The sequence below is a fragment of the Podarcis filfolensis genome (assembly GCF_964270895.1).
Source record: "Podarcis filfolensis genome assembly, chromosome: 9".
Classification (NCBI taxonomy): domain Eukaryota; kingdom Metazoa; phylum Chordata; class Lepidosauria; order Squamata; family Lacertidae; genus Podarcis; species Podarcis filfolensis.
The window spans coordinates 16,201,680-16,224,339 of NC_139610.1; the positions used below are offsets into that span (position 1 = coordinate 16,201,680).

Consider the following 22,660-nt stretch of genomic DNA (forward strand, 5'->3'; position numbering starts at 1 on the left):
CCGGGTCATGTGGCCAGCATGACTGGTGCAACGGGACACTGTGACAGAAGTCAGAGTGCACAGAGGACTTCCGGGGTGCTGCCATCGGTAATGGCGGACTCCCTCTGAATTGGAGGGACCAGCTCTGCATGAAACGGGTCTTTTCCGCTACGGCGAAGCGGGGACCCTTCTGGAAATCACAGGCGGATGAAGCCTGTGACCGTGGGACTCGGCGGGCACCCTTAGGGCCCCCCCAACCCGCAAAGGAACCCACTAACGGGCTCTGAAGCGACGAGGGGGAAGTGGCGCGATGCTGTGAGTCAATTGCTTTTTCTGCGAAGTGAAGCCGTATAGCCGTTACCGGAGAGCGCTGCCTTTTTCCTGGGACAATTTGGCATCTAAAATAACCACCCGTGAGTACTGAAACACTGAATAATTGGACTTGAATTAAGAACTGGCGAAATAGATAGGAATTTGGACTTAAAATTTACCCTAATTTGGTACTGAAACGGGAAGGTCTAAACAGGAAGTCAGCCTTCCGTTTCCTTGTAGCCAGAACAAAGCAAAGACAACGTAAACTAGAGCTTTGAAAATCACTTTTAAAGGATTGGCTTTCATCATTTAAAATCGCTGAACCCCCCTTCGGCAGCAGGAGAAGAAGGGGGATCTTTTTTGGGCTGTTTAAACCTGCAGAAGTGAGTTTAAAGTAAAGTAATTTTCCACCGTCCTGATCCTGGAGCGGGGTGTCAGAATTGACGTTTGAAGCTCATTGACCAGAAACAAATGTTTCTGACAGATAGTTAAGAGAAGAGAAACATAGTGATTCCATTGTTTCCTTTCGCATTTTAAAAGAACAAATATGGACAAAATATCATAAAAAAGAAACTTTGTTGCTATTGTTATCAAAAGAAAGAATGACTAGAAGCTTCCCCCCTAGAGGGGGACTGTGAAATTGTAACTAACTCCTGGGAGCTTGCAGCTGTCTCAGATTACAACCGTGGGAAAGGATTTGTGACCTTGCAGGACAATGTCTTCAGAAGCACTGTTGGGTGCTTTCTGTAAAATAAATGCCCTATTGGATCAGTTAAGCCAGAAGACGGATTTAATGACTAATGCGGCCAGAACCCTTGAACAGGTAGTGGGAAATTATATGGAGCCCACCCAGGAACTAAAACAGGAGTGTGCCATGACAGAACAACTGAAAGAAGAGGATGTTGCTGAATCTTGGGCGCCAGAGACGGAGGGAGCAGCGGCCCAGCAGGAACATAAATTTTTGGAGTTGACAAATGAACTTGGAAAAAACCAGACTTGGAAAGATAAATTTTGGTTAGGTTTGGAAGTGGGGGGCTGGATAGACCCCCCCTTTACAGGGAGATTTGGACTTTTCGAGTCTGGCAATGGGCCTTCTGATGTCTGGAGCTGTGGGGGCTCTCAATTTTGGAGGGAATCTGGAACATGTTTTTAAATACCATATGGAGTCCAGTTTGGTCTATGGAAAAGGGGCTGATTTGTTGAAAAGGGTCCAAAACATTACCAAGCTGGAGTTCCCGAGAATGAAAGGAAAATATGAAGAAGAGCTGCGGAAGGGACATGGAAGAGACTTGAGGGCCTCGGATATAAGGTTACGGGTTAATGTGCTAGATTAATAGGTTAAAAAGGACTGACAAAGCCCAGGACCAGGAGGAAGGGACGCTGGATGAAGATTGGATTGTTTTTCTCTTTTTATTATATATAATTAAGATTGTTCTATAAAATTAATGAATGTTAGAAAAATGTTGAAATGAAATTACTTGGCTCTTGTAAAAATGTCTAAAGAATTAGGTAAGAATGTTATGGTTAGGAGAAGTTGGTAAAAATAAGATTTAAGCTTTAAACTTTAAGGTTTCTATATGATAAGATGAAAATAGATTAAGGTAATGTAATGACAGAATATTATGAATTAAGGAAAGGATTTGCTGCGATTATTATTAATCAGGATACAAGAAAAGGGAGGAGGAGGAGGTCAAAGAAAGAAGGTATTAAAAGTGGGGAATCTGAGAATGATGGTTTTATTTTTTATTTTTATTTTTCTGTCTTGTTTTTTCTTTGTGTGTGTGTAATTTTTTATTTTTATTTTTTTAAAAACCCTTTTTTCCAATAAATATCTTTTTTTTTTTAAAGAAGAAGTCAGAGTGCACAGAAATGCCGTTTACCTTCCTGCCACAGCGGTACCTATTTATCTACTTGCACTGGTGTGCTTTCGAACTGCTAGGTTTACAGGAGCTGGGACAGAGCAACGGAAGCTCACTCCATCGTGAGGATTTGAACCGCCGACCTTCAGATTGGCAAGCCCAAGAGGCTTAGTGGTTTAGACCACAGCGCCACCCACGTCCCAACACATGCACAGAAGTATGCACCCAGTTCTGGCCAGTATTTACCCCAAGTATGTGGCCTACAGAAAGTTAGCAAAGGGTGATTGTCATCCCTGGGCCAACCATCCTTTAGTCACTCCCAGTTTAAGTTTTTCATCCAGCGCGTTGAAATTTTGTTGAGTTAAATACAATAAACCAACAAACAAAATAAGTTACAATTTGCTAGCCTGCTGGAAATTATGGTCAAACTGTGGTTTGGTGCTAACTAAGGTTAGTAAAAATGCCAGTGCTGAGGTAACAATAGCTGATGTAGTCGCAAGTCTGCAGGATTTGGCAATTGTGCAGTACTGTGCCTGCACCAAGTCAAAGTTGTACCTCAGGGAAGGCAAATGTTTCTTCTCTGGATCTGAGCTTGATGCCGAGATGATCAAATTAGTGTGTTTTACTGCCTCCCACATTGAATATCTGCCTATCACCAGAATTCAGGTCAGAGGATCGGAGACAATTTAAGCACATAACCAATATAACCCACAAGAGACAGCACGCTGAGATAGAAAAGGATGGTCAATAATGCAATAACTTAGCACAGAAGCATTAGGACCACTTGGGTAAAAGAGCAACTAATATTATGGGGATGCAATTTAAGAGCAGGACGAAACGATGGATATAGATTAGCTTCCTTGTTTTCGTTGGTTGTTAAAAAGTTTTGTGTTCCTGTCTTGTCAATAATGCAGCATGCCTGGCTAGAAAGAAACCAACACAGCCTTTTCTTTCATCTTCTTTTCTTACTTTGTTGGGGGCTTCAGTTTCTTCTTCACTCCAAGATACAGTTTCAGCGATTTGACTGGCAGCACTTTCTCAGGCTTGCTACTCTGTTGAGATCAGAAATGTCTAAATCAATGGAATGGAAATGTACTAACTGGAACGCTGGAAAATAAATATATATCACACACACACACACAAACAAACATATATATATCGCCCATTATCAGCTTTTCTTCTGGCTATCCCTTCTTGCCATTTCATTACAGGCCAATTTATTCCAAATCATTCTCCCTTTCAATTAGCATGTAAATGGAAAGCATTCGTCCCTGGGGTGCATTTAAGACGTAATGCAGAAAACTGGTTAATTTTACTTATTCGACTATGCTGTTTATAGAAAGTAACGACCAAAGATAGTGGTGGGGGGGAATACAAAAGGAAAGAAGCAGAAACTCTTGAAATATGAAGAATACTACAGTCCTACCTCAGCTCCCAAACGCCTTGGGAGTCGAACGTTCTAGTTCCCAAACCACTGAAAACCAGAAGTGAGTGTTCCCGTTTTCGAATGTTCTCCGATTTGAGTGCCACACTTCCGTTTTGAGTGTTATGCTGAGGTCTGTCTTTTTCTGCTATTTATTTTGTGTTTCTGTTTTTGTGGCTCTTTTTTTGCTTCAGTGACTGTGTGGAACCCATTTTAGCTACTGATTGACTGATTGTGTGACTGCAGTACATTGTTGATTGCTTTCATTTTATGGATCACTGGTCTCCTTAGATAGTAAAATTCATGTTAAACTGCTGTTTTAGGGGTTGTTTTTAAAAGTCTGGAACGGATTAATCCATTTTGCATTACTTTCTATGGGAAAGCGTGCTTTGGTTTTGGAACGCTTTGGTTTTGGAACAGACTTCCAGAACGGATTATGTTTGAGAACCAAGGTACCACTGTACTGGGAAAATACCATTAGAAAAGGAGAAGAGACCTTCACTGACCTATTTCTAAGGATATGACAAGCTAAATCCCCACCATAAATCATTACACATCTCTCTTTTCGGGGATGGATCCACCAGGAATCCAGAAAAGCTGAACCCAGTTTCATGGGAGCCCCTCTACATCCTCTTAACTTCCTCAGGCTCAAGATGGCACACATGTACAGTAGCATCCCATGACTTTCAGGCAAATTCAACTCACTGCTGAGCTCTCTCTTTTCCTTCGTATTTTGTGGCTAATGGGCCTTGCAATGTTTCAAAAATAATTTTTAATTCAATTCTGCCACAGTAATAAAAGCAGCCATTCATGCAAAAGAAATGTACTTATTAAACTAGGTATGCACAAGTGAATAAGTTTTTAAATGATAGCTTAGCAGTGTAATATAACATTTTCAGGCAATTGATTGGTAATATTGCACATAATGAAATAAACATATCTGTGCTGACATCATCTGATTTAGAGGACTTGCACTGGCATGTTTGAAAAAAGGCATTAATTACAGGGTAAATAAAGAAGCATTAAAACAAAGAAAGGCAGAGGAGGGGAAAGGCAGCAGAAGGGGAAAGGTGGGGCAAAATTGGAATTGGGATAGGGAATTTTTTTGCTGGAGCATTTTAGACACGCTTCTCGTCAATTAATGGTATGTAATATACCATATTTTTCACTCTATAGGATGCAATTCCCCCCCCCCAAAAAAAATGAAGGGGAAATGTGTGTGCGTCCTATGGAGTGAATACAGGCTTTCGCTGAAGCCTGGAGAGCGAGAGGGGTCAGTGCACACCGCTCTCCAGGCTTGAGGATAACTTCAGGAAGTTATCCGCAAGCCTTTGGAGCGCGGCGGGAGTTCCCGCCGGGCTCAGAAGGCTTGCAGATAGCAGCCTGCAGCCCGAAGCCCAGGGAGCGCAGAGCTGTGCACCCCGGGCTTCGGGCAGCTATCCGCAAGCCTTCAGAGCCCGGCGGGAGTTCCCGCTGGGCTCAGAAGGCTTGCGAATAGCAGCAAGCTCCGGGAGCGAATAGCAGCAAGCTCCGGGATCCACCCCGCTCACTGACTTGGCTTCTTTGCTCTTTGGGGCTGGGGGGGGGAAATAATTTTTTTTTCTTTATTCCCCCCCCCAAAAAAAATCTAGATGTGCCTTATGGTCCGGTGCGCCCTATAGAGCAAAAAATACGGTACTTGAAATTAAAAACTGCAGAATGACATCCACATTAGACTTCTTAGTGCAGAACCACAAAGAAGTTTGTAATAATAATAATAATAATAATAATAATAATAATAATAATAATAAAATTTATTTATATCCCACCCTCCCCAGCCGAAGCCGGGCTCAGGGCAGCTAACAACAATCAAACAATCAAATAATCTAACATTCTAAAAACATTTCATTATAAAAATTAATTAAAATCAAATTGATGGCAACCGTTAAGCAAAGTTCTGTGCAGATTGCCAGTGGAGGGAGTCAGGCTGCGCCCTGACCAAAGGCCTGGTGGAACAGCTCTGTCTTGCAGGCCCTGCGGAAAGATGTCAGGTCCCGCAGGGCCCTAGTCTCTTGTGACAGAGTGTTCCACCAGATTGGAGCTGCAGCCAAGAAAGCCCTGGCTCTAGTTGAGGCCAGCCTAACCTCTCTGTGGCCTGGGACCTTCAGGATGTTTTTATTTGCAGACCGTAGGTTCCTCTGTGGGACATACCAGGAGAGGTGGTCCCGTAGGTAGTGCCAAATAATTCTTTCTTGCAAAGAATTTGGTAGTGACACCACAAAAAAGGTTGCCCAGGATTGAGTTCGCTCACCTGTTCTATCAAGTTCAGAACAGACTACTCACTTATCCTGACATCACTACTATGCAGCAGTAATGTTGATCAAGAGCACAGAATTATAAAGCAGACTCAACATAAGGACAATGGGGTAAGTTAAAGGAGAGGTGGGGTAGTTAGACACAAGTTCTTTGCAACGTTTTGTCCTGAAAATAAATGATTCAGACATTATATCAAGGGAATATTTTATGCTTCTATTTTTTTTAAAAAAAATGTTTCCATTCTTTTATAACAAATAATATGCCTTTCTGCTTTTCTTTTTCTTATGTACACATCACCACGAGAAGTGAAATGTTAAGGGAAAAGTTATGAACGGGAGCAATTTAATGGTATGAAATGCAAAGTTTAAGACAACTTATTAAATCAACCCAGTGATAAACACTTGCCAAGTGCTAATTAAGACTTCAGTCATGCCCAGTTACATGTGCACAAGTTTTAAAGGTGCCAATTTGTACTCACAAATGTGCCAATTTTAGATTGTAGCCCTAAATAATTAGACGTCTTTTTTAAAACACAGCAGCCGTGCCAATTAAAGGACAGTTTAAGGTTTTTAGAAAAAAAAAATCTATGCTTAATACCATCATAATATTAACACATACTTTACTGGTCAGCTAGAAAGAAAAAAAGTTCTATTTTTCCTTAGGAAACACAGAAGCTGAGAAAGGAATTTCACTTTCTCCCTTAACATTTTATGAAAGGACCATAAATCAAGATGTTCTGATGAAACACGGCTAACCAATTAATTAAAACGCTTGAGAAAGCCAAGATAATACTAATAGTATAACTCTATACATATCTACTAAGAAGTGGGCCCTTTCGAGTTCAATGGCACTTACTCTCAAGTAGGTGTGTTTAGGATTTCAGCCGTAAATATGTTAATCATCCTCTTGAACAATGGAATGTATAAGGATAAAAAAAATGTGATTAGCTAGTAAAAGGAGGCCACAGACCATGTTTAAATACTTTGGAGTCTGCCTTGCCAAGTCAACAGAGCATCCTTAATGCACTCTGATTTGGAGACCAAGCCTAACTTCTAATTTCAGCTCCTGTTTCAACATTAACTATGGGAACCCTGGACTGGTGAGCACCCCATTCCAGGTTCTGACTCATAATTTATGGGAGCCGGTGTTCAATTCACACAATGGAACAGTTGTCCATTCAGGCAACATGTGGTGTTAACTGAAGCCACATTAAGAGCCAAAAAACATGGTGACCATGTTCACATCTCCTTTTCTGAGAAGGAAGACACAGGCCTGGTTTACCGTATTTTTTGCTCTATAGGTAAAGGTAAAGGTACCCCTGCCCGTACGGGCCAGTCGTGTCCGACTCTAGGGTTGTGCGCCCATCTCACTTAAGAGGCCGGGGGCCAGCGCTGTCCAGAGACACTTCCGGGTCACGTGGCCAGCGTGACGAAGCTGCCCTGGCGAGCCGGCACCAGCGCACCACACGGAAACGCCATTTACCTTCTCGCTAGAAAGCGGTACCTATTTATCTAATTGCACTTTTTTTAAGGGGTGCTTTCGAACTGCTAGGTGGGCAGGAGCTGGGACCGAAGACGGGAGCTCACCCCGTCGTGGGGATTCGAACCGCCGACCATGCGATCGGCAAGCCCTAGGCGCTGAGGTTTTACCCACAGCGCCACCCGCATCCCTTTTTGCTCTATAAGACTCACTTTTTCCCTCCTAAAAAGTAAAGGGAAATGTATGTGCATCTTATGGAGCGAATGTAGGCTGAGCAGCTATCCCAGAAGCCAGAACAGTAAGAGGGATTGCTGCTTTCACTGCACAGCGATCCCTCTTGCCTTTCTGGATTCTGAGATTCAGAATATTTTTTTTCTTGTTTTCCTCCTGCAAAAACTAAGTGTGTCTTGTGGTCTGGTGCGTCTTATAGAGCGAAAAATACGGTATGTTAGACAGTAGGAAGCTTGTCCAAACCAAGCACCCATCACAATCGGCGCATGTCTGGTTCCGCCATGGCTTCTGCTTGGTCCTGAAAGGTACCAGTCTTAAGTCCATTAAATGGCATGAACAATGTATGGATATGAAAGGTAAGGTACTTGTGCTTCCCTTTTGGATTTCAAGATTCCCTATCACAAAAACATCCCATCTTCAAAGAAGAGCAGATAACTAAAAATAATTTGTCCTTAGAGCCTGTTATTTTACAGCCTTGAACTTCACCCCTCCTACATTATCCAAAGCCCTCTTTCCCAATCTGGACTTTCCTCCTGCTATCGTTTTTCCTCTTCACCATCATAATTTACTCAGATTAGGTCCTCTCGTCTGTCTCACGTTTCGCTTGGACAGACTCACTGATGGTGAGAATACAGAGAGAAGAGAACAAAATAATTTTTCCTTGCCATATGATTCTTTTTTTTAACAAACAGACTACTCAAGTCTACACAAATCAAGACTACACAAATCAGTGAGGTGCCTATTAAAAGTGTTGGCAACACATTCGACATTCACTCAAGTGTGTTTGAATTAAATGTTACATTAATCTTCACTCTTGTGCAAAGCAGAATAAATTCCTTTTGAAACTCTGACTTTTTTATTTTTTTGTTATACTGTATTGTACTGGCAAAACCCAGAATGTTTTCCAACTTTTCACGTCAGCAAGCAGAACAAAAAGCGTCTAATGTCAGTTGTCAAACCCAACGTGAAAAGAAGGATTTTAAGCATAATTGCTCATGATTTAAAAGGACTCAGCGCAGGCGTTTATACCTTCATATCCTTGTAAAGGAAAAGATTTCCTTCCCGCAAAACAAAATAACGCTCCTGAAACTTATTTCCAGACAGTAATTTGGATGGTTCTTCTTTGTATTTCAGATAGCTGGCTTTTACGGTGCCTTCTGCCTTCTTTTCTGTCAAGATGATAAAAAGAGCACAGTATTTTATTTTATTTTTTAAATAAACACTCTGCGGAGTACCGAATTTCATAAATCCTTAACATTAATCTCCACAAACAGAATACAGAAAAAAATAAAGATCCTTTGACTGCCTCAATTTATTTTAAACACGGTTGCCCTTGGCAGACGAAAGGCTTATGCACAGTTTGATTACTTTAACTATGGTTACGTATTACACCCTGAATACCGGATTTAAAGTATTGGCCAACAAATCAGGATGTGAAGCCCATTTTCATTCAACTAGAGTTAACTGTTCTGCCTGGATCAAGCGAACAAAGGTGAAGATAATTTCCTCTTCAGAACATGAAATGAGAAGCAGGTGTCTTCTTATACCTTACATAACTTTTAAAGGAAAGTGACGCATTCATTTTTCAAACAAAAGGCATGGATTAGTTCGACAAGTGAAGCCATGGTTTTGCTGGATGCTTGGAATCTTAACCAGGGTAAGGCAACAAACGGTCATCAGCAGGGTTAAGGTAATGGGACCCCTGACCATTAGGTCCAGTCGTGACTGACTCTGGGGTTGCGGCGCTCATCTCGCTTTATTGGCCGAGGGAGCCAGCGTACAGCTTCCGGGTCATGTGGCCAGCATGACTAAGCCGCTTCTGGGGAACCAGGGCAGCGCACAGAAACGCCGTTTACCTTCCCACCGGAGTGATACCTATTTATCTACTTGCACTTTGACGTGCTTTCGAACTGCTAGGTTGGCAGGAGCAGGGATTGAGCAGCAGGAGCTCACCCCTTCGCGGGGATTCGAACCGCTGACCTTTTGATCGGCAAGTCCTAGGCTCTGTGGTTTAACCCACAGCACCACCCACTACAGCTAATGACCAGTCTCTGGACACATCAGCACCACTTTGCAATAGAAGGTCTAAAGGGAGGAGGCCTTTACGATGAGGTCTACGGGAAATGGGAGGGGTGTTGGAAGGTTTGGCAAGATCCAGGGGGTGGACCGTTTGGTGAGGACAATTGCACTGTTCCCACCCATTATTTCCCAGTGATTGGGAATTCTCAGTAGTGGGCATTCTGGGTAATGGCACCCACCCTATGGAACGCCCTCCCATCAGATGTCAAGGAAATAAACAACTATCTGACTTTTAGAAGACATCTGAAGGCAACCCTGTTTAGGGATGTTTTTAATGTTTGATGTTTTTAATATTCTGTTGGGAGCCACCCAGAGTGGTTGGGGAAACCCAGCCAGATGGGAGGGGTATAAATACATCATCATCATCATCATCATCATCATCATTCAGAAGAATGGTGAAGGTAGAACTTAACCCTCAGAATTAGCAGCCATTAATAGCCTTGCCCTCCATGAATGTGTCTAATTCTCTTTTAAAACCTTCCAACATTTCATTTTTGAAGTTTCCAAACCTCTCGTTTTCATCAGCCCCTGACTGAAGGAGTATAAATATGTCTATGTTAGATGGGAACCACAATGAATTGGGGGGTGGGGGAATGTGTTGAATGAGAAGGGTGAACTGACCTTCAAGGGTACACTCCCACAGAGTTCAATCCTCCACTTCTTTGAGATTGGGAGTAGCCTCCCTTTCTGGACATTGCTATGGATTATAACCAGTTGCTGTATTTGGAGTCGGGGAGAAAATTTCCCCCTCAAGTAAATTGGCCAAACTGGAGTTTTTTGCCTGCCTCATGACAACTGTCACAACTTTGGAGGGTAAGGCATTGGATGATGCCTTAGTCGTGTTTGGAGGGAAAGCTATAAGCCTTTGCCTGCACCTCCAAGGAAACAGGGTATTTTGTTAAAGGGATCTTGAAGGAGCTGCTACTGTCTGAATGACCAGACAGGGGCTAGGGCCAAAACTCTCCTCCAAAAGGTCAACCAAGTATGGTAGCACCTATTTGATGTACAGTGGGACCTCGGGTTACATACGCTTCAGGTTACAGACTCCGCTAACCCAGAAATAGTGCTTCAGGTTAAGAACTTTGCTTCAGGATGAGAACAGAAATCGTGCTCCGGGGGCGCAGCAGCAGCAGGAGGCCCCATTAGCTAAAGTGGTGCTTCAGGTTAAGAACAGTTTCAGGTTAAGAAAGGACCTCCGGAACGAATTAAGTACTTAACTTGAGGTACCACTGTACAGTCGTACCTTAGAAGTCGAACGGAATCCGTTCCAGAAGTCCGTTCAACTTCCAAAACGTTCGAAAACCAAATTGCGGCTTCTGATTGGCTGCAGGAAGCTCTTGCAGCCAGTCAGAAGCCACGGAAGCCCCGTCAGATGTTCGGGTTCCAAAAGAACGTTCGCAAACCAATCACGTCCAGGTTTGCGGCGTTTGGGAGCCAAAATGTCCAAGTTCCAGGGCATTCAGGATCCAAGGTACTGTATGTCATAGGACATCCTCAACGTTGGTTCAACCTCTGGGCAGGCTGGTTTATATAAGCTACACCCAGGGCTTCTTTTTCAGGGGGAACTCACCAGAAGTGGGTAACATTGCCATTCTAAGTGAATGAGGGAGGTGCTCATCGTGAGTTCCAGTACCTCTCTTTGTAGAAAAATAGCACTGGTTATTTCTAATGCCTGAGCCAAAACTCCTTATATCTGCAATCAATAAAGCTGTAGCCTCATTTGAACCAAAGGATTGTTGCCAATGGCAGTCATTCAACTGCACTGCACAGAGTGGGGTGGCAGGATCACATTGTCTGGGCACGCAGTTCCCTTGGTTTATTTTATTCCAATAACATTTGGCTCCTTCCAAGACTGAGACTTATTTTCCTGCTGCCTATGATAGCAAGATAAGGGGCTGCTCTCTATTTTTCAAAAGAAACCTTCTGTAAGCACACTGCAGTTAATCTATCAGTCTTGGGAAATTATAGGGCAAGGTGATGGCTGCACTCCAATGGCCCCATACGACACTTATCTCACAGAAACCTCTTTGAAACTTGAAAGCTCAGCCAAGATTAACATATGAAAGTCTTTGTTGGGAAGTGACATGGAACATGACATTCTTTTTTTAAAATGAGTTTCTCTCATACATACCGTTGTATAGCTTCATTGTGTCTGCTGTCAGAAACTTCTTTACGACAAGATATGCACTGCTGGGGTTAGGCAAAGAACTCCAATGGAGAATTTGCTCTAGAACATTCTCAGTATAATGCAAAGGTCGTTCTGGGAGGGGAGAGGGACAGAAAAAAGCCGTAACTAAATAAGATTAAATTCCTACTTTCCATTTACCATAGCTTCCGTTGTGGATCTTGCTATATCATGGAAGTCAAATTACGTATTCTGGCTAGCACAACTATGTCAACACAACTCTTACATCTGTCTATACATTGCATCTGAGCTATTTGTACATAAAATATACAGCCCTCTTCTCTGTTTAAATCAGGGGTCAGCAAGGTCTATCTTGTCTGGGCCGGATCGGTCCAGCAGAGATTCAACATGAAGTACATTCACTCCTGTTTTCATAGATTACGTAGACCAGCTGTGATAGAGAGAATCACACAGCTACAATGTTGACTTAATAGAGGAAGGGGCATAGGAACTGTATCCTAAAAATCAGGTGTTGACATAAGGGTTGCAGAAAGAAAGAAGGTGGCTATAATATAGCAATAATGTCTCCTTTGCTACTTGCTCCCCCTCCTAGAAATCACTTTTATTTCTTAGGTGTGAGGACACTTATGTGTGCAGCTGCCCATGCAACTGAGGACCAAACCTGAAGATGGGATCCTGTTCTACATGCAAAGACTGCCTGAGTAATTAAGAGACCTTATTAGAATCAAGTGATGAGACTACACAGACTCTTCTCTTCAGGCCTTCTCTCTGTGTGCATGGACAGTGGGGAAGGACAGCGGATGACCCACTCGCTGGATCATCACCTTGTCATGGTGAGAGGTCTTGTACATTCCTATGACCCTTGTGAGCAAAGCCGCCAGGAGTCTCGTACTCCCAGCAGTGTCACCCAAGGTGGTAGGGTCAAAGACAAACAATGATCCAAGAAGTCCTCAACGGCAGAGGAGTTGGAGAATAGCAAGCGGTATGTTGCAACAGCTGTGAAGGCAGATGATGGCTACAGCAGATAATAATCTACCGGTCGTCGTGATGTTTGTTGTTTGTTGTTTGAATGGTTACAAGTCTATCTCTATTCTAGCTATTATTCTAGTAAATGCCATGCTAAGCCAAGTCATGGTTTGGCATAAATATGGAAAGAGATTGCAGCCACTCCCTGGTCATTCTGCTGCTACTGTGAGCTAAGCCATGGTTTAGTTAAATGTGTTGTCTGATCCTGGGCAAATAATGACAAATCAGACAAATCACGAACTGCAAACCACAGGACAAATCTTGGTTACAGTCATACCTTGGTTGTCGAACGCCTTGGTACTCGTCCATTTTGGTTCCCGAAACCCGCAAACCTGGAAGTGAGTGTTCTGGTTTGCAAATGGTCTTTGGAAGCCGAACATCTGATGCGGTTTCCCCAGCTTCCGACTGAGTGCAGGAAGCTCCTGCAGCCAATCGGAAGCTGTGTCTTGGTTTTCGAATGTTTTCAGAAGTCGTACCGACTTCCAGAATGGGTTCCGTTTGACAACCAAGGTACGAGTGTATTTGGAGAGAGCCAAACCACGAGTCCAGGTTGGGACAACATGCAAAGCCAAGTCATGCCTTAACTCAGCACAGAGCTCCAACCGGGAAGGAGCAAAGCAGTTGTGATTTTATTCCATGAGCCCACACACTGTGCTAAACCATGGTCTGGCTTAGCATGAAATGTGAACCACACTACATCCCAGTCTTGCGCTGGGATTCCACCAAACACGGCAATTCTCCAGCGAGTTCTTCAGTGTTTACAGGTCTTTACAACATGAAACACACACTCCCTTGTTGGCAGGGCAGAAAACTGATTATAGAATGAATTGTTGCATGTTTACACAGTAAAAGCTTCTGAAAAATTATAGCAGTTTTTGGAAGGGGGATACTGCCTTAGGAGGAGTTTAAAAAAGGACATAAATAAAGGGTTTTGTTTAACCCTTACAGCAGCTTTCTTCCAAAACCAGTTAAACTTAATGACAATTAACTCTCACACAAATATAGCATCTTATCTTCAGTTCCACCTTAAAGCAGAAGCTTCAGTAGAAAAAAGCAGCAAAACAAGACACATCCACTAAGAATGTGTGTGCTCCCAGAGCAAACACCTACTGCTTTATTTATAGTTGCGTTGAAGACCATCTGTCATAATGGATTATATGGTACATAAATCATCCTATTGAAATGCATTAGTTATTTTACTGGCAACACACCTCATTTGCAAACTATCCATCATATAGAAATTACTGCAGAAAAAAATAAAAATAAATTATATACTAGAGATCCCATTTTTATAGCAATCCCTCTGTATAAGACCAGATAATTTTGCCAATTATTTCTGCTGGTATATATGTAAATAATTCAGTTTATCTTTAATATTTCAGTTCCAATATTTCAGACATCTAAGCTGTCAAACTTACATACACCATTATTCTGCTCCCAAGGTCATTATGTGTCTTCCGGTAAACAGCAAGAGAGCTATTTGTTCCAATCCAACAATAAATATCAGATGGAAATTGCTTTCTTGAAAATGTAAGATTTTAATATACTTCTCTTCCCAGAATTTGGTTTCAGCCAGTTAAACAAATTCTAATTTGAAATGAGATTTTTTCTTTTTGCTGTTTTTAATATTTAACTCCCCACAGAGCTGAATTGCACCTGAAGGTAGTTTTGCTTGGTCCAAGATCCTACTGAGATGCATCAAGGTGGTATCACTTCAGAATGCAGATAGAGGAATGCTGAGGTCCAGGATTACATGTATACAGTGGGTTTTTTTGGACCTCAGCATTCCTCTATCTGCATTCTGAAGTGATACCCTTAAGTAGCCCCTGAAAAAAAAGCACTGCATCATAGAAGTCATAAAGAAGTCAAGATGATATGGCCAAGGTAGCCCTCAGCACTGTGCAGCCTTAATACAGCTCTGGGCAATCCAATTAGAGTTAATATTTGCATTTATTTAAAAAAAATGTTTAAAACAAACTACCACAGCCTAGACAGCATCTTAAAAAGTAGAGACATCACCTTGCCAACAAAGGTCCGTATAGTTAAAGCTATGGTTTTCCCAGTAGTGATGTATGGAAGTGAGAGCTGGACCATAAAGAAGGCTGATCGCCGAAGAATTGATGCTTTTGAATTATGGTGCTGAAGGAGACTCTTGAGAGTCCCATGGACTACAAGAAGATCAAACCTATCCATTCTTAAGGAAATCAGCCCTGAGTGCTCACTGGAAGGACAGATCGTGAAGCTGAGGCTCCAATACTTTGGCCACCTCATGAGAAGAGAAGACTCCCTGGAAAAGACCCTGATGTTGGGAAAGATGGAGGGCACAAGAAGGGGACGACAGAGGACGAGATGGTTGGATAGTGTTCTCAAAGCTACCAGCATGAGTTTGACCAAACTGCGGGAGGCAGTGGAAGACAGGAGTGCCTGGCGTGCTCTGGACCATGGGGTCACGAAGAGTCGGACATGACTAAATGACTAAACAACAACAATACCACAGCCTTTTATACAATGAAAACATCACAGAACGAATAAATACAAATATACAAAGACAACACTAAAATAGGGAAGTCGCAAACCTAGCTCTTCACTTTCAATCACTTCAAATGTAGCCCACATATCATCTTTATGGGGTGTGATGTTTTTTATTCCCAATATGTCATTTGTCAGTTCTTCTGCTTCCATTATTGGCGATACCTGCATGGAAGACCACAAATAGTCTTGAAATCATTAAAATAAGCCCTAAGACTGTAAATTGTGCTGGAGGTTTATGCTCTCAGTTAAAGGACAAAGACCTGCCCAACTTCTACAACAAGGGCAACTGCAAAAGAATGTTGATACATTTATCAATTTTTTTACCCAATTCATCATTAACTGGGTAACAAAATATTGGAAAGGACTCATATTGTTTTAGAAAAACAGAGAGGGGGTCCTGATAGCATTCTTACCATAGCATTCTTACTTAATTAAACATTTCTCAAAGTCTAGAAGAAAAATTCTATCATAGGATTTCTGCTCATTTACTGCTTACTGTATTTCTCCAGGCTTTTAAAAGCAATTTCCCTCCTTTATTCTATATGCTTAAAGAATAACGGAAAGTGACAATATTTCATTTGATATAAATAAATGGTTGAATTTTTGTTTTTTTAAAAAAAATCCTGGTTGTATGGCTTGGGGAAATGACATTTGGTTCACCATATGAGAACAAACTGGTATGCTTTTGCTATGTGTGCATTTCCACACATAGAGCACACTAAAGTCAGAAAGTAATACATTTATTTTGCTTTCCAAAAGAGTAACTGTATTATTATTATTATTATTATTATTATTATTATTATTATTATTATAAAAAACACCTCTGTGTTGGGGTTTGAGAGCAACACCCTTGGCAGTCCTTGGCAGAAAAAGGGTGCCACCCCGAGTTGAAAGAGTATAGAAAAATAAATGACCCAAACCCGTATTATAATGCTGCAGTCCGGCTCCTTTCTTTCCACATAAACTTCAATAAGCATGTCTCCTGCCTGGGAAACCTAGAATAGTAGGTAAAAAATGGAAATGTTAAAGAGATAATCCAGACTCAAGTTTTCCTCTTGCATGCAAATCTGAGGAGGGCACAGGGTATTCCCATACAACCAAACTCCACACCAGTGTTCGAAACTCCCATTGTTCTAGGTGTGCTTTGTGATGGAGAGTTTCATTCACGCAAGCAGTTTCTGAGCTCTGGGTGCAGTATTGCGCCTAAGATTTCAGATTAAAACTGCAGAGTGGAAGGAAAGATGGACCTTTTTTCTGCCTTCCCACTTCCAGCTACTCTCTGAAGACTGGAGAAGAGACCCTCTTAAGAATATTAGGGGGGTGGGCAGGGGAAGGACTAGGCCATGTGAAAAATGAACATAATATTTTAGCTGCAGTTTATTCATTTTCCGCTTTGTATTGCGAGCCCATGGGCTAACACATCCCCCAGCCCAGAATAAGGAGACACAACACAATGATGTGTGGGGTAAATTAGGCCACAACTTTATTGATTTCAGTTGTAGGAAACCTTGGCTTAGGCACTAGAGGGCATCCCTCACATCCCCGTTTAGGTCTGAGGATGTGCAGGATGTGAGGATGTGGGGGACACTGCAAAATGTGAGATTTACACAGCATGCCCCCCTCCCACTTCACCGATGCTGGGAGTTTGACCTGACGCCACCACTCAGGGCCAGTGACTCCCACAACCACCCTTTAACGGGCCTTGCAAATGCCACCGCATGGGGCTGCATAATAATGCTACCCCCCATTCCGAAGATAGACTATAGGATACCACCCAAGCCCTAAAATTGCCACCCGAGACGGTGAATGAGGGGACGTTTGGCAGGAGCATGTCCTTACCTGGCCCTCGTTCCACCCACCAGCCAGCCACCGATTGGTCAGCCAGGTGGGGGGGCGGAGCGATGGACAGCCCAAAGGTGGGGGTATCACCCAGGCTTGGGGAAGCCCACACCAGGTCACAAACTCCGCCCACCGCTTGATTGGTGAGCAGTAATTCTTGCTATAAAAAAGTGTGCCTAGACATTCCATTGTTGCACCCATTGCATGATGAGTTCCCGCCTCCCGCCGAGGAAATAAAGACAGAGGACACAAGAATTCAGGTTAATGGGTCAAATTAGGCCACAACTTTATTGATTACAGGAATTGAGCGGTATTGGCTTAGGCATTGGTCCTAACTACTAACCGGCTTGAAGGCCGGGAGGGTTAATCACCAGTGGGAGGAGTCCTGCTAAGGCACGTCAACTAGGACCTCCCCCCGGTGTCACCACGTGGGGGCGTGCCGTGGGCCCACACCTCCTTAGGACAAGGCCACGCCCCCCAGAATCCTTTACCGGACTACCCTTGTTTGGGGGAAGGTGATGGCGCTCCTTCCCCCCTTCATTTGCATAACAATAGGACAGTACCCCCACCAATGCCTAACCGCCACTTGAGCCCAGGCTCGTCGCCAATACCCTCAAACCTGTAACCAATCCCTAATTCCTGAAATAATATCGCTCAGCCAAACATCATTTCCCGCATCAGAAAGATGCACGCCACCATCTCTGTAGAGGGCCACCTTGGGCAGCTGGAGCAAGGGGAAGAGGAGGAGCCTCGGCTGCAGCAGGTTTAAATAGCCAAGGCCCTGCCCCCAGAGCCAGCCGATTGGCTGGCCCGGGGTATGATGCGCCCGGGGATTCCCTTTGCTATTGCGGGGGCTGGAGCCAGCCCCCGCAAGAGTGGGGGAGGGGTGTGAAGCCCGCAACCCCACCTCCTATGTTATCGCGGAAGTGGCTTAACCTAGGTTTAAGGTGTTATTCAGCTCTGAGCTTTCATATCTCAGTTTCTAACACTGCTCCACACACAATATTCCTTTCTTATACATGGTGAACTGAGCTCATGTGACTACATCCGTTGCCACATTTGGGGAACAGATTTGATATGGGTCTTGGGCACCACTTCCCCATATGTGGTTTACCCTTAGATGCACTTCCAGCAGATGGGCTGAAGTGGAACAGCTATGGCTCTACTCTTGGCCAACGCCAAACCGTTCTCTACTGTAACTAATGACGTTGTGGCCATATTCAAGCCCAGACCACCCAGTATGCTGTTGTCCTGTGTGGTTATTCAACTCCTTAGGGAACTGTGGGGTCACACAAGCCCCTCATCACCAAAAACCTGAAGGAGGGGGAAGTCTCTTCCTGATAGGAGGTAGAATTTCACCTTGGAGGAAATCAAACTACACATGCAAAAGAATGGAGGAAGGCGGGATTTCCTATTCACACGCTTGGATTCGTTCAGATTGCCAGGGGTGCTCATTTGGTAGAGTATGCAGGAATGCTAAGTCTGACCCCAAAAAAACTCCACACATGTTGTCAGGGAGAGGCAAACGGGAAAAGATGAAAGGACAGAAACCAGCAGTTATAGGGAGCCTAGAGAGATTATCAGCAGCGTGTCGTCAGACAGTCAGTCTGACGAAGAGGGGGAGGAGGAGGGTGAGCCTGGGACAAATCATGCTGTACACAGAGGAAATAAGGGGAGGAGTTTTCACAGACTTGCATGCTGGGTGAAAAAAAGGAGGAAGTAACATTAGTGGGAGCAACTGCGCACAAGGGGAAGGAGGTTAATGGAAACGCTGGAGATGTACGTTTGAACTTTGTCAAATAAATCAATTGTTTGGAACTGGCTGGGAGTCCGGAGTCTTATCTATGGCCAGCTGGACAGCACTAAGCCTCTGACACATGTAACAAATTGTGGGTGTTGCCCAATATGAGAATGGGGGATTGTTACAGTGCATGAATTGGGGAGGGTAAATTTTCCATGGGATGGAGAAATATATCTGTGCTTCTAGGATTCTAACTGCATCTATTGGAAACAATGAGACTTTATTTAGAGGAATTTTCTGTAGAAATACTGCATTTTCTGCCACAACATCACTATGTTTGAAAGAGTCACATAATGGAGAAATTAGGACTTTAAGGTCACAGTGCCTTCTGAGAATTGAAACTAATGGAATCATTTGCGAGGGGGGAAAACATTACAAAGCGACTTTGAAGAAAGCTTCTTAATTATACTGGCAACGATTCAGAAAAAGCCTATTTCCTGGTGAAATTTGCTTTTTAGATGATATTACGGGGAAAAGGTTGGAGGAAAGAATGAAGTTGACATTTGATTTCCACTGGGCGTATGTAAACAACTGAGCATTCGAGGAAGGGAAAAAATGTGTTGCAAATTACGGCAGCAAACAAAAACAGCTGGCAAAGTGTTTGGTGGGCAGGAAAAAAAATGAAGAACCGTTAACGAAGTGCCAACTGGAACGGAAAACAAGGTCATCGTAAGTGACATGAGAAGTAGGAGATTTTTCTTTGAGTTGAAATAGAAGTTTGGGCTAAACGAGTTTTATTTTTAATTTGGCTTTCTATTTTTAATCACTCTGAAGATAGATTTACTGCTCCTACCAGACAAAAAAAACGCTGTTAATTTTCGTATTGCCAGCTGCCTTTCACTTCCATACAGATAGGTGCTGTATAAATTGTACTGTAACATCTATATACTTTTATTTTTGACTTTTGAAGGTTAACAGAGAAGGTTGGCTCATGCAACCAAGAGCCAGAAGCATCACCTGAATAGTTTGTGTAAAACAGCTGGATATTGGCTCCACTTAGCGGATTCTGACTTTCTTTTCAAAATAGATAATGCCACGTACAGAGTCAGATCACTGCTCCATTTAGCTCAGTATTGTTGAAACTGACCATCAGGCAGTTGAGGCAAAAGTCAGCCCCAACTCTACCTGCCTTTCTGCTTGCAAAATATTTGCCTTACTGCTGAGTGACAGCTCTTCTTCTGAACAAGGAAGGAAATATCATTACTCACCTGAGTATCCTTCCATTTGGTAATAAAGCTATTTTCAATATCCATTTGCTTCACCTGTTCTTCATGCACCTGTTCATTAAAAAATGGTAATATTGGTGCCTCTATAATTTATTACGACTACTACTACTACTACTACTACAATTTGTATACCAACTTTCATCCGTAGATCTCAGGGCAGTTCACAACATAAAAATACAATTAAACAAACACACATAATAAAAAGAAGAGCAGAAACAAACCAATAACCCCCCCCCTCCCAAAGCAAATTTAAGGGTATCGGATGTCAAGGCCTGGTTGAAGAAGAACATTTTCACCTGGCACCTAAAAGTGTATAATGAAGACGCCAGCCAAACCTTGCTGAGGAGAGCATTTCAGAAATGGGGAGCCGCTGCAGAAAAGGCCTGTTCTCATGTTGCCACCTTCCTCTCCTGGAGGAAGCACACAAAGAAGGGCCTCGGATGGTGGTTGCAGGGTCTGGGTCAGTTCAGATGGGGAGAGGCAGTATTCGGGGTATTGTGGTACTGAGGTGTTTAAGGTTTAATAGGTCAAAACCAGCACTTTGAATTTGGCTCAGAAACTAATGTGCAGCCAGGGCACTTGGGCCAGGATTGGTATCAGATGCTCAAACTTTCTTGCCATAGTGAGCAACGTGACTGCCAAATTCTGCATCAGCTAAGCTTCCTGAACTGCCTTCAGAGGCAGCCCTATATATAATGCATTGCCCACAGACTGTCTCATCAGAGTGATGCATGCTCTAGTTAAGTCCCGCTTGGACTACTGAAATGTGCTCTGTGTGGGGCTACCTTTGAAGGTGACCCGGAAACTATAATTGATCCAGAATGCGGCTCCTAGACTGGTGACTGGGAGCGGCTGCCAAGACCATATAACACTGGTCCTGAAAGACCTACATTGGCTCCCGGTACGTTTCCGAGCACAAAGTGCTGGTGCTGACCTTTAATGCCCTAAACGGCCTCGATCCAGTATACCTGAAGGAGTGTCTCCACCCCCACCGTTCAGCCCGGACACTGAGGTCCAGCACCGAGGGCCTTCTGGCGGTTCCCTTACTGTGAAAAGTGAGGTTACAGGGAACCAGGCAGAGGGCCTTTTGGATAGTGGCGCCCGCCCTGTGTAATGCCCTCCCATCAGATGTCAAGGAAGTAAACAACTATCTGACTTTTAGAAGACATCTGAAGGCAGCCTTGTTTAGAGAAGTTTTTAAATGTTTGATGTTTTATTCTGTTTTTAATCTGTTGAGAGCTGCCCAGAGTGGCTGGTGTATAAATAATATATTCTATTATTATTATTATTATTATTATTATTATTATTATTATTATTATTGCAGTAATCTAACCATGCACCATTCCTAATACAATAAAACAAAACAACCAAGGTGGCTGTGTCACTGCAAGGCACACCAACTTTAAAAATGAGGAAGATAGTGCCCTGGCCTACACATAATGGAGGAAACATAATCTGAAAGTAATTCTTCAGGGATGCTTCTTCCATGTTGCTATTATCAGGTGGGGTTCAATCACATACTGGCCAATCCACATTGCACAATTACAGTTGCACAACAAGGCCGCCTCTCCCACAGATTGGACATTTGGCAATAAGGAAAGTGATGAGGCCATGCACTGGAAAATGTGGAATAACACTTGATGCAACTTCATCTAACCTCCCCACAAACAAATCAGAATGAATGCTTATAAATGACTGACATCATCTAAACTCCCTGCAAAGAAATTGGGATAAATGTTCAATCAACAGGTTGTCTGGAAGTGCCCTCAGGCACAAACAGTGCTTTTTTTCTGGGGGGACACAGGGGTATGCATACCCCTAAACATTTTGTGAATTAAGTTTGACCTCATTGAGGTGCAATATTTCAATATGAGTAGGAAAACGAGAGGGACACGGGTGGCGGACACAGAGGGACACAGAGCCTAGGACTTGCCGATCGGAAGGTTGGCGGTTCGAATCCCCACGATGGGGTGAGCTCCCGTTGCTCGGTCCCTGCTCCTGCCAACCTAGCAGATCGAAAGCATGTCAAAGTGCAAGTAGATAAATAGGTACTGCTCTGGCGGGAAGGTAAACGGCGTTTCTGTGTGCTGCTCTGGTTCCCCAGAAGCAGCTTAGTCATGCTGGCCACATGACCCAGAAGCTGTACGCCGGCTCCCTCAGCCAATAAAGCGAGATGAGCGCCGCAACCCTAGAGTCGGCCACGACTGGACCTAATGATCAGGGGTCCCTTTAGGAAAATGAGAGCACCCCTAAACATTTTTTTTTTAGAAAAAAAGCACTAAGCACAACCAATGCCAGGGATTAGTCTCCTAATTAGTCTCCTAAATCCACTCTTCCTATACTTGGTGCCTTCTTAGCATTCTTTTTCTGTGAAAAGAAAAACCTGCAAGTAAACAACTATGATAATGGTTGTAACTGAGACTATTCCCTGTG

At 43.2% G+C, this 22,660-nt stretch overlaps 1 protein-coding gene across 4 annotated transcripts in view; it reads right to left on the reverse strand.

Annotated features, from left to right (window-relative positions):
- ARAP2 (ArfGAP with RhoGAP domain, ankyrin repeat and PH domain 2) overlaps window positions 1-22,660 on the reverse strand; it is a 129,182-nt gene that overhangs the window by 8,122 nt on the left and 98,400 nt on the right. For 3 of the 4 annotated variants that reach the window (XM_083630049.1, XM_083630047.1, XM_083630048.1), the window contains 6 exons: window positions 20,210-20,278; window positions 16,282-16,356; window positions 15,406-15,523; window positions 11,789-11,917; window positions 8,608-8,747; window positions 3,120-3,202 (listed from right to left, as the gene is read on the reverse strand). In XM_083630049.1, coding sequence (XP_083486175.1) covers window positions 3,120-3,202; window positions 8,608-8,747; window positions 11,789-11,917; window positions 15,406-15,523; window positions 16,282-16,356; window positions 20,210-20,278 — 614 coding nt within the window. Of the gene's footprint in view, window positions 1-3,119; window positions 3,203-8,607; window positions 8,748-11,788; window positions 11,918-14,733; window positions 14,817-15,327; window positions 15,524-16,281; window positions 16,357-20,209; window positions 20,279-22,660 lie in introns of those variants that run through there. The other variant, XM_083630050.1, reaches the window with a different exon arrangement.